Source organism: Geotrypetes seraphini, chromosome 17, assembly GCF_902459505.1.
Source record: "Geotrypetes seraphini chromosome 17, aGeoSer1.1, whole genome shotgun sequence".
Taxonomy (NCBI): Eukaryota; Metazoa; Chordata; class Amphibia; order Gymnophiona; family Dermophiidae; genus Geotrypetes; species Geotrypetes seraphini.
In genome coordinates, this window is record NC_047100.1 from 37,676,459 (window position 1) to 37,688,957 (window position 12,499).

The 12,499-nt window shown below is 35.2% G+C and overlaps 1 protein-coding gene across 10 annotated transcripts in view; it reads right to left on the reverse strand.

Annotated features, from left to right (window-relative positions):
- The window catches only part of NISCH (nischarin), a 149,533-nt gene that overhangs the window by 105,116 nt on the left and 31,918 nt on the right, over positions 1-12,499 (reverse strand). For all 10 annotated transcript variants that reach the window (XM_033925916.1, XM_033925919.1, XM_033925915.1 and 7 more), the window contains one exon: positions 10,326-10,421. In XM_033925916.1, the coding sequence (XP_033781807.1) occupies positions 10,326-10,421 (96 nt within the window). The remainder of the gene's footprint in view (positions 1-10,325; positions 10,422-12,499) is intronic.

Sequence of the window (12,499 nt, forward strand, 5' to 3'; positions counted from 1 at the left end):
ATGACTTGCGACATAGTCCTCTGTGCATTGTTCATGTAATGAGTGAAGATTCCCAAAACAGGCAAGACATCAACGAGAAAACTGCCGCAACCAGAATTTAGTCAGAGGCTGAGGTGATGTGAAGAGGCCCCGCTGACAAGTGACCGCAAAGGAAAAACTCATTGTTTTTCTTCTCCGTCCTCTTCTTTTTTTTGTGGAAAAAAGGAGGACGGACGAAATAAATAAATAAATAAAAATACGCGTGAGCGGGAAGGCAAGGCAAAAAATGAAGTGTCTGAAAAGACAACCTTCTTAGCTCCTCGGTAACATAAAACTGAGATGCACACTTATGTCGTGGACACTTGGAATGCGCTACCGGAGGACGTGATTGGGCAGAGTACGATACAAGGATTCAAACAGAGACTGGACGGATTCCTGAGGGATAAAGGGATCGTGGGATACTGAGAAAGCTAACCAGAAAATAAGTATAGAAACCCGACCAGGTCGTGCATGTGCAAGACCGGAGGGCTAGGACTTTGATGGGAAGATAGGACTCAATAGGAAACCAAGGTGGCATGGGGGCCCCTTCTGGTGATTTGGACAGGTCGTGACCTGTTTTGGCCGCCGCGGGAGCGGACTGCTGGGCAGGATGGACCTATGGTCTGACCCGGCGGAGGCACTGCTTATGTTCTTATGTTCTTATGTCAGGCAGGAAGGCACTCGCACATGCGTGGTGCAGTCAGTTACGAACTTTCTTAAGTTCTTGCAACAGCGTTTTTGCAGCTGTCCGCATCAGGGCTCCGTGGATGACATCACCCACATGTGAGAATACGCTGCCTGCTTGTCCTGGGATAAACATTTTTACAACAGATATGCTCACAGGATAGGGGTCCAGGCAGTGCATGAACAGAATCAGTTTATATGCATATTTAACAAAAATAAGTGCATACATTACACCAACTCTCAAATACACAATCTCTGCGGCTTAAATCTAGGGATAATTTCTACAGGGACCATGCAAAAATTTCCTAAAGATACAACAGCCTATTTTATAAAGATTTGTAGGTGCTTAAAATTGGTTCCTTATTTTCAAGCTAGAAACGTGAATCTACAACTATATACAGAGGACAGAAATTTTTCTATTATGCCTTATACTTAAACTTATGAGATAAATTATTGTAAATGTAGGGGAAAAAAAAAGCTTTTACTCTACAATTTCAATTCTGCAATCATTTTGAGCAGTTTTCAGTCTGGAACAGATGGCATCACTACCTGCAGGCCTGGAAACTTGCCATTTTTGACCATAGCAACTTTTTAACCCTTGTCTCCCCATTTCCCTTTCAAGTAATAATTACAACGAACCTGACCGAGAAAATGTCTTCAATTTTTCAAAATTAAATGGATTTACAAACCAAATCCAGCAGTCAGCAGCAGTAAAGTGGCTGCTTGCAGCCGACTACTACTTATGTCCTCATCCCTTCCCTGTCATGGTTATAGCGACACTAATTTTTTCTACTATGCTCACAAAAAGCAAAATGCAACATTCATTTTTAACCTGTACATTTTGGGGGGCGTGGCTTGGACGCGAATGAAGACGGTTGGGTGAAAGAATAGCTCCGTACAAACAGGCTTAATTTTTAGGAAAAAACTACAAAAAAAGATTTTACACTTAAATTAAAGTTTGCCTCCTTAATCAAGTTGGAGAAAGAGGGGTGCCTCTCTCGATCCTGGTGCGTTTTTGAGTGAGAGTCGGGAGACAGAGGTCCCGTTTTTATTTCTGGGAAGTGAGGAGTGGAGGGCTAAGTACGTCTCAGCAGCTCTTGGATATTATCGGAGGAGACTGATTTGAGACGCCGTAGGGCAGAGGAGGCTTCCTTTCCCCTCTTTGGCACGGTTTGAGTCCTGCGGTGTGAAACGCTCGAAGAGAGGTTCCCCGAGTGGGGTTTGCGGGCGGTTGCTCGATGCGCGATCGCGGCCATCTTGGATCGTAAAAAAATTAATTATTAATGGACAAAGTCTGGGACTGCCGGTGAGCTGCTTAGTGATAAGGATAAAGGTTTTGAAACGCTTAATGCCTGTCATACTAAGGAAATAGGCTGTCTTGGATTAACTGTCCTCTGCTGGAAATAAAGCAAGGTCTGTAGTAAATCTACTGGGCAATCTCTGCTGTTGTATCTGAAAGATCAGATATAGGAGATTGTATGTTTTTCTCAGCGTTTGGTCCATGAGAAAAGGACAAATAAAAGGATTAATGTAACCTGAAAAAAAAAGTGACATTGAGATAATTGAGAGATGCTGAAATAAAATATTGGATGGAATATTGCTCTCCTTGGTAGAGGCTGCGATTGGGCTTATAAGAGGAGAGCTAGAAAAGAAGGCTACAAATTTTTCAGCACTGAAGCCAGATGTCACAATAAGTTTGGTAAATTAATCCTATAAAAGAATAACCAGCCATATCTAAAAAGGAATTACTACTCTGAGTCTTATTGCCTTCATAGAGACTGAGATAAGGCTTGAAGGAGGAAAAAAAGATTACTGATATTTTTCTCAAAGCAATAGAATCTAAGACAAATAACTTACAGTTGCTTTAAGAATACTGAGAAAAAAAAAAAAAAAAAGGGGCGTGGCTTGGACGGATGGTTGGATAAACGAATAGCTCCTTATATGCAAATAAATTAAAAAGATCTACTATCAAATATTTTAATTTTAAAGAAACTAAAATATATATTGAAATATGACTTCAACTAAACAAAATAAAGCTGAATTGGGAGCTGGAACATCGGGAAGTAATAAGAGGTCGAAACCTGAGCCAGGTACACCCTCTAAAATCCCATTACCAACAGAAAAAAATCTAGATGTTATGGAAGAACTAAGACAAATAAAAGAAATTGTCTTAGATAGTAACAAAAAACTACAAAAAGCAATGGAAGATGCTGCAATCCTAACTAAAAGAGTAGACATTACAGAAAATAGAATTTCAACATTAGAAGATATTACAGAACAATTAAATACAGATATGAATCACAGCAAAATCATATGGAAAGAAATAACAGAGATAAAAAAAAATCTTGAAGACAGCCGGAATCGTGAAAGACGGAACAATTTAAGAATAATCGGATTACCTGAAGGAGTGGAAAAGAATGATCCGATTGCATTCCTTGAAAAATTTCTACCTAAAATACTACCACTGAAATTTAAAACGGAACTGGAAATTGAAAGAGCTCATAGGATTCCAACACAAAGAAATAACACTCAAACAGGTCCAAGAACTTTAATTTTCAAACTTTTAAGACATCAACAAGCAGTTGAAATTTGCCAAATAGCCAAGGAAATCAAAAATCTTAAATGCCAAGATTCAAAAATATACATTGTCCCGGACTTTGCAAAAGAAACAGCAACAAGAAGAAAACAATTTTTAGACATGAGACCACAACTAAGATCTCTAGGAGCTAGATTTGGGCTCCTCTACCCGGCGATTATGAAGGTTACCATTGCTAACAAAACGCAAAATTTTACAGATCCAAAAAAACTACAGGAATTTATAAATCAACTGGAGCAACCTATGACAATCTAAAAAAACAATTAATGAGTTCATACTAAAGAATATTGACGGTTAAAGATAGTTCAGAACGGAAAACAATGGAAAAGAACACACAAGGATCGAATTAAAGACTTAAACAACTCGCAACATTCTCCATGGAAAACAAGAAAACTGAAAAATACAAAAATTCTAGAATTCTACTCAGAATAAATAAGATAAACTTACTGGAAGGAACGAAATTGAATTGAAACACATCTCCGAACTCAAATGATGACGAAGAAAGTTTTTTCAACAAACTTAAAATATACTGATTGAATGAGAAATTTTGAAAGCGGAGTCATAATAAGAAAGAGAATCATCCTTCAATCACATAGAATATTATAAAAAAAAAAAAAAAAAAATAAGACGAAGTGATTGGTTTGCTATATTTCCGGTTGAAGGTGGTACTTTGGGTTTAATTTTGCGCTTCAGATACATTAAAATGCGTCTCAAATACAAAATATATGAAAAGAATGTATCTGAGGCGCAAAAATTGCCTGGAAAAAAAAAAAAAGAAAGGGATTTAAAAAATTTTTTTTTTTTTTTTTAAATATATATATCTCAAATTTTATGTTCTTTTATTTATTAAGTGGAATTTTAGTACCCACAATTGTTCAACCTGGCAATCCTCTATGAGAGATAAAATGAGGGTTTTTGGCACAGGATTTCACTCTTATCTGTACAGGCCTCAGATACTTTAAAATCATAGATATCTAGAGAGTATACTATTGAGACAGAACTTATAAGAACATTAATGGGAGTGTTAGCTTCTTTTAATTGACACGCTCTTGTGAATTATAACAAAATAATGAGTATAGAGGATGGGAGGATTCCTGTGCTGAAGACTCTTGTTACAGTTCTGAGGAAAGAGGCTAAATTGGAAAGCTTATTAAAACAAAAATAATATTCCACCTGAAAAGAAACGAATTGTAATGAAATGTTCTTAGATATAAATGATTTAATTTAATCATTCTTATGGATTTAAAGACATACAAATACAGAAAATAATCTTTCAATACATAAGAATGAAAAACTTTTTACTTATTCTTATAATTAATAATAAAATAAGAGAAAATATACAGAAATAGGGAAAAAATGGTAGTACTTTAGATAATTATTAATAGCTTGTCGGAGTTATCTAAATCTAACCTCAACCTGCGTATCCAAGTTTTCGTAATTAATAAGGGGGGGAAGGGAGGGATAAGAGGGATGGGAGGGAATAAAAGGGAAATATATAAGGTAATCATGGGAATAAAGGAAAAAAGAGAAATGAAATACTTAAAACATTGGGAAAATATACATAATTTAATACCTGAAAATTTAAAAATAAATGGATATTAAAATTATGTCTTTAAATGTTAACGGTCTAAATCATATGATTAAAAGAAAAAAAGCACTATCATTTTTAAAAAGGCAAGATGCAGATATATGTCTTATACAAGAGACCCACCTCTCACATATAGAATCTAAAAAGCTAGAAGGAGGCTGGGTCAAACAGTGTTTTTTCTCACCAGCTACAGGGAAAAAAGCAGGTGTTGCTATTTTAATTAATAAAAAATGCTCTGCTTCATTTAAACTAAAAGCTTCGGATATTCATGGAAGATGGATAATGGTGGAAATGAATATGGGAAATACTACCATGACGTTAATCAACATATACGCCCCTAATTCGAACCAAAATGAATTCTTTAAAACTCTTCAACAACTGATCATACCACTGGCTACTTCAAATCTTATAGTAGCAGGGGACTTCAACGCTGTAATGGATCCTTTATTAGATAAAAACCCAAGTAGAGTTATGAAATCTATGGGACTAGATAATTTGATTCAATCTTGTGATTTAATAGATATATGGAGAATACTTCATTTTGATGGTCGGGAATTTTCTTTCTGTTCTCATGTTCACAATTCTTTTTCAAGAATAGATTATATCTTTACTTCAAAACATCTTGCACATCAAGTGACACAAGCAGCCATTGATCCAATTATTCTATCTGACCATGGTGGAGTGTGGATCAAAATTAAAACTACATATCAAAATAATAACAGACCAATTTGGAAAATAGATAATACAATGTTGGTTGACAAAAATTTTTGTGAAAATCTTCTAACAAAAATGAAAGAATTTTTTCAAATAAATGATAATGATGATATTAACAGAGAAACTTTATGGGATGCCTTTAAGGCAACAATTAGAGGACAAATAATTTCTTATTCGGCTTTTCTAAAAAAACAAATTAAAAAACAATTTTTAATCTTAGAAAAAGAGATAAAAAATTTAGAATCAAAACTTATAGAAAAATGGGAATATTCTATTCAACAAGAATTATTAAAATTAAAAGGTAAATATAATGAGATCTCATCTAAGATGATTAGGAAAGATTTATTTTCTCAACAAACATTGTACTATGGTAATTCAAACAAATCAGGAAGAATATTGGCAAACTATCTTAAAGCGAAAAAAAGAAAAACAAAATTAATAGCAATAAAAGATGAAAATGGAAATACATATACACAAATTGAACCTATATTAAAACAATTCTTAAAATTCTATAAATCTCTTTATTCTTCCGAAAATTATCCAAATAAAGAAAAAGATGGTTTTGAATTTTTAAAAATGTTAGAGGGTCCAAAAATTCCTGAACATATAAAACGAAGTTTGGAAGAACCAATATCACTAAAAGAATTAGGAACAGCTTTGAAGTCCCTTAGAGTTGGATCCGCTCCAGGTGGTGATGGATATACAGTGGAATTTTATAAAACATTTCAAAACTTTTTATTACCCTATTTATTAAATCTCTATCAATATCAACTCAATAAAGGTTGTATTAAAGGCACTATAGCAGAATCTTTGACTATTGTTTTGCCAAAGTCCAATAAAGATCCCACTTTGGTATCAAACTATAGACCAATATCTTTAATAAATGTAGATGGAAAATTATTAGCAAAAATACTTGCGTTAAGATTAGCTAAAGCTCTCCCCCATATAATAGGTATGCATCAAACAGGATTCGTTGCTCAAAGACATTCATCTCACAATACCAGATTAACATTCCATATGTTATATTTAACAAAGAAAATGAATGAACCTACTTTTGCAATTTCATTAGATGCAGAAAAGGCCTTTGATAGAGTAGAATGGCCTTTTATGTATCAAGCAATGGAATGGTTTGGTATAGGTCCTGGATTTATACAAATGATACAAACAATGTATAGCTCCCCTTCTGCTAGACTATATATTAATAATACGTTTTCAGAAAAATTTAATCTACAGAGAGGAGTTAGACAAGGATGTCCCTTATCCCCTTTGCTGTTTGATATTGTTTTAGAACCCTTAATATTAGCTATCCAACAAGCTAAGGAGATACAGGGTATACCTCATTCAGATAAAGAATATAAGATATCTGCTTACGCAGATGATTTATTACTATATCTGAAGAATCCAGAATCCACCATTCCACATCTACTTGAATTGATTGAGAAATTTGGAAATTTTTCAGGATATAAAATTAATTGGAATAAATCAGAAATTCTTCCACTAAATATACATTGTACAAAAGGTTTATTTGATACATTCCCTTTTGTTTGGAAGGAAGAATATATTAAATACCTTGGAATTTTAATAACAAAAACAGTAGACGAAACAATGAAAATTAATGAAAAATGCTTATTACAAAAAGTAACAGAAATGTGTGAGCAATGGAATCCTTTGCACTTATCTTGGTGGGGAAGAGTACAAACGGTAAAAATGATGATTTTACCGGTAGTATGTTACCAAATGGGGATGATACCAGCTTTCTTTCAAGATTCGTTTTATACAAAAATTAATAGGACTTTGACAAAATTTATATGGCTTAATAAAAAACCAAGAATTGCTCTAGCGTCATTACAAAGACCAATTAAGGAGGGAGGGGTAAATTTTCCCAATTTTTATAGGTATCATCAAGCCTATATCTTACGTCATGGTATGTATTGGATCCTCCCAGAACCCACAGATAATACTCCAGATTGGTTTTGGCTAGAATGGAGACTTATGTTTCCATTACGTCTTAATCATGTAATTAGTATCAAGATGCCAAGGTTATACAAAGATCATAAAATATTTATGGATACCTGGAAAACTCTAAAATACATAAGTAATCTTACTCAAATTCCAATTAGTAAATCAACCAACCAAACTATATGGCTAAACCCCAAGATCAAAATTGGCGGTTTTAAAGTCATCTGGAAACATTGGATGATAGCAGGCATTCGCACTTTGGATGATGTAATTAATAATGATAAATTGCTGGAGTTTTCACAATTGCAACAAAAATTTGGTCTCAATAAAACACAATATTTTAAATGGTTGCAATTGAAGCAATCTATTCAGAAAGGGTTCCCTGAATGGAAAGATCTTGCTAAATATCACAGTTTGGAATTCTTATGTTTCCAGATGGACTCAATAGGTCACAAAGCCGCACAGTGGTATAAATTAATATCCGGATATATAAATAAAAAACCAAAAAATGGTCTTAGAGACATTTGGAGCATTGAGATAAAACACCAAATTAGTGCATCTCAATGGCCACGACTTTGGTCTTGGAGGCTAAAATGTACGGTGTCAGCATCTATGAGACAAACTTGGTTTTTTCTTCTTCATAGAGCTTTTTGGACCCCTACTCGTTTACAAAAAATAGATAGTTCAAGATCTAATAGATGCTGGCACTGTCATATTGAAATTGGGACATTAGATCATCTTTTATTCTTTTGTCCATTTATCCTATCATTCTGGAAATCAATTTGGCCCCAAATTAACAGATTGTTAGAAAATCCAGTAGCCTTGACATATGATACTATATTATTTGGAACAACTATGAGAGCAAAAAGTCAAATTTCATCCAGTAATAACAAACTTTTATTTATTTTAACTGGAATTGCAATACAACAAATTACATTCAATTGGAAACAACATGATAGATTGAATTATATGTTCTGGTGGAATTCGGTATGCCACATATATAAAATGGAACACGCTATTGCAACACACAAAGGATACATGAATAAATTTAAAAAAATATGGGGACCATTAACCGATTTTTGTAAAGAAGGATAATTTTTCCCATAAATAAAACTGGAAATATTTGAAGACCGTTAACATGATTTCTCTAATGAACTTTTCCCATGATAAGATAATTGTAAAGAGGGAAATGGGGTGGGTTTTTCAATTTTGATTATTACATACTAAATTAATATTCAAAGAATGTACAATAAAATTGATTAATGTATTATTGATTGGGAAGGAGGGTGGGACAGGGGATTATTATATTAATGTTAAATTTGATATTAATATATGAGTTATTCAAGTGTGTATTTAAGTTTCTATTGAGTTTATTTGTAACACTTGTTGTAACATAAAAAATGAATAAAGATTTTTAAACAAAAAAAAAAGAAAAGTCAAAAAAAAAAAAAAAAAAAAAAAAAAAAAAAACCTGTACATTTTTAACCTCCAGATTTTTAAGTACAAATATTTATACATTCCACTTGTTCAAGAAATAGGAGAAACATGAATCTGGCAATCAGAACTAATGTCACGATTAGCTTAGAGCAGGCTTGTTCTTCCTATGGCCCAGCCCACCAAGTGTTTTTCTCAGGCGCCTCTTGTCGTGCTTATAGCAGTATTTCTGCTTCCTCACCATTACTCGTCTCTTTATAAGCATGAGCTTGCAGTTCCAGAGGTTCACAATGATCTTGCAGTTTCAAGTCTTGCGACAATCGAAACTATGGAGATCAACCCAAACTTACAGCAACGCATGGCTCAAGCTTGCAGAGAGCCAAGTTGTAGTGGAGAAGCAGGAACCCAATTGGTTTTCTTTTGCAGCTGAATCAGGTGAAAAACAACAACTGGATGAAAGCTGTTCTATTTTGCCACTATTTGATGAAACATGTGCCAAAATATGAGAGTATAATACAGTGGTGCCTCACACAACGAACTTAATTCGTTCCAGGAGCAAGTTTGTTATGCGAAAAGTTCGTTATGTGAAACGCATTTTCCCATAACAATACATGTTAAAAAAAATAATTCGTTCTGTAGCATATAATATGCTAAGATGACATAAAAAAAGATAAAATGGTGAAAATGGTGGTCTTGCTGAGGCCAAACTCTGTGACGAGGTCACACTGTTTTACCCCACATTCACTCCTTCTAATTATTTCCCGTTTCATTTCAACAGAAATCACCTTCCTGCTTTTTTTAGAAGCCATGATATATAAAAAATATTGAGTTTATCTTAAAAGGACGACTGTATACAGTGAGAGAGGGCAGAGTCTCAGCGGCAAAAACTGGGACTTAACTTTTCTTTTTCTTTTTTTCTAGCATCGGGGAAGCGGCGAGAGTAGCTCCGCCCCCCCAACGCATCAGCAGTAGGCGCCGGGCCCCTCCATAAAAGGAGGCGAGCCGACGGTCCGCCATTGCACAGGGAGCCAGGTGAAGGGCTGTGAGAGAGGGCAGTTAAGCGCAGTGAGTAACGCAGCTCGGGCGACTTCGTTGTGTGAAACGAAGTTCGTTGTATGAATCAAGACATGAAGTTCGTTGTGTGCAGCGTTCGCTGTGCGAGGCGTTCGTTATGCGAGGCACCACTGTATGTAATATATGTAAAATGTGGCCCTTGATAGAAAAAGGTTAGATAAGTCAAGCTTAGAGCGTACCTGTAATAAATTAAAGTGCAAAGGAGCTGTTGTAATCCTTTACATGACATCCTGAAGTAAACATCTCTTGAAGACTTACCTCTATCTGCTGTAGAGATTTGAATACAGACAAATCAAAAGGTAAAAAATGTTCTTGAATGTTGCTGGTTCCCACAGGTCCCCTTGTTCCACTTATCTATGAAAAATAAGAATAAGTATATAACAAAAGAAAAATCCTGGTTAATTTAACTTAGCATTTTATAGTCTGCTTTTATAAGGAGTATCCCAATTCTAGGCACATAAATGTTGCTTAAACAACCCCCGGATACAGAAAGAAATAGGGATGGGATTTAATATACTGGTTTTCTGTGGTTACAATCAAAAGTGGTTTACATATTATATACAGGTATATGTTTTATACCTGGGGCATTGGAGGGTTAAGTGATCTGCCCAGCATCACAAGGAGCTGTGGTGGGAATTGAACCCTATTCCCCTGGTTATTAGGCTACTGCAAAACAAAAACCATAAACACACATTGGGGGGAGAGGATTTATAATCATTTTTGAGTTTAGGTGGCCATATGTGTGTATGTAAATGGCATTTTTTTTTAAAATAATCTTTATTCATTTTTACATCTTACAACAAGTGTATCAATAAATTGACAATTGAAATTAAGTACATCACTTGAATTTCTTTCATATTTAACAGTAATACATAAAATTTAACCCCGTCCCACCCACCCTTACCATAACATAAGTGAAATACAGAGTAAATTAATCATTTGACAATAAAGACATTACTTAAAATTCTCAAAAAGTCATACTTATTAATACCCTCCCCTCACCCATGGCATGTTAAAAAATACAAACTGGTATAAAGGTAGGCACCATGACAAGATGGTGCATACTTTGCCAACAACCATATATAGGGGGAAGGGTTCACAGGTACCCACAGATAATAAAATACCCTAACCTACGCATATGAATGCATAATCTAGGCATAGACAATACAATACAGTTTCTTGTATCCTGCAATTTTCTTTGAGGAAACAATGCAGCTCACAAGAGTTTCTTACGTTAATGTCTAACAATAAGGAGAAGTTCGTGAAGAGGGATGAGAGTCCCAGACAAAGTATGAGAGTTATAAGGAGAATAGATATGTCTAACATTTTTCTGAAGTGATAGCATGCTACCAATATGCAGAATGCAAGCGGCAACAGCCTTTAAGGCTTAGCTATCATGCTGCCCGGAGGAATACTGTGCCGACATTGCAACAAGGATAAGTCCACCATTCAAAAGATAGGATAGTACACCATAGACTAAAAAGGTTAGGGTTCTTCAGCTTGGAAAAGAGACGGCTGAGGGGAGATATGATGGAAGTCTACAAAATTCTGAGTGGAGTTGAACGGGCACAAGTGGATCGATTTTTCACTCTGTCAAAAATGAGAAAGACTAGGGGACACTTGATGAAGTTACAGGGAAATACTCTTAAAATCAATAAGAAGAATTTTTTTTTTCACTCAGAGAATAGGTAAGCTCTGGAACACATTGCCAGAGGTTGTGGTAAGAGCGGATAGCTTAGCTGGTTTTAAGAAAGGTTTGGACAAGTTCCTGGAGGAAAAGTCCATAGTCTGTTATTAAGACATGTGGGAAGCCACTGCTTGCCCTGGATCGGTAGCAAGTAATATTGCTACTTCTTGGGTTTTGGCCAGGTACTAAGGACCTGGATTGGCCACTGTGAGAATGGGCTACTGGGCTTGATGGACCATTGGTCTGACCCAGTATGAATTGATCCTGGGTCTGTTGGTGCACAGGCCACTTTTCTAACCATTAGGCTAGCCCTCAGAAGACTGTCTGTCCCTGTACAGAACCGAATCTATGCAATTTTATATACCGTTCTCCCAGGGGAGCTCAGAACGGTTTACATTAATTTATTTAGATATTTAAGCTTTGCATTAGAATCCATGGGTTAAATGTACCACTGCTCCCCCAGCCTAAAATAAGCCTCACGATGTCCAAATGTATTCTATAAAAGACAGAACACCAAGATGTATTCATATGCAAGTGCTTTATCCATCTGTAGCTTTGGGTTCTGCACATTTGTGACACGGATTTGACAGCATTGCTCTACCATGACAAAGCGGGACCAGATAGTTTCAAGGATGAAACAGTAATAAGAGAAGCATCAGAAACTGTTTGAAAAAAAACCCCTTTACATTTCTATTAATTAATAACTCCACACTTGTACTAATGAAGCTTGCTAAGTCTAGGACTA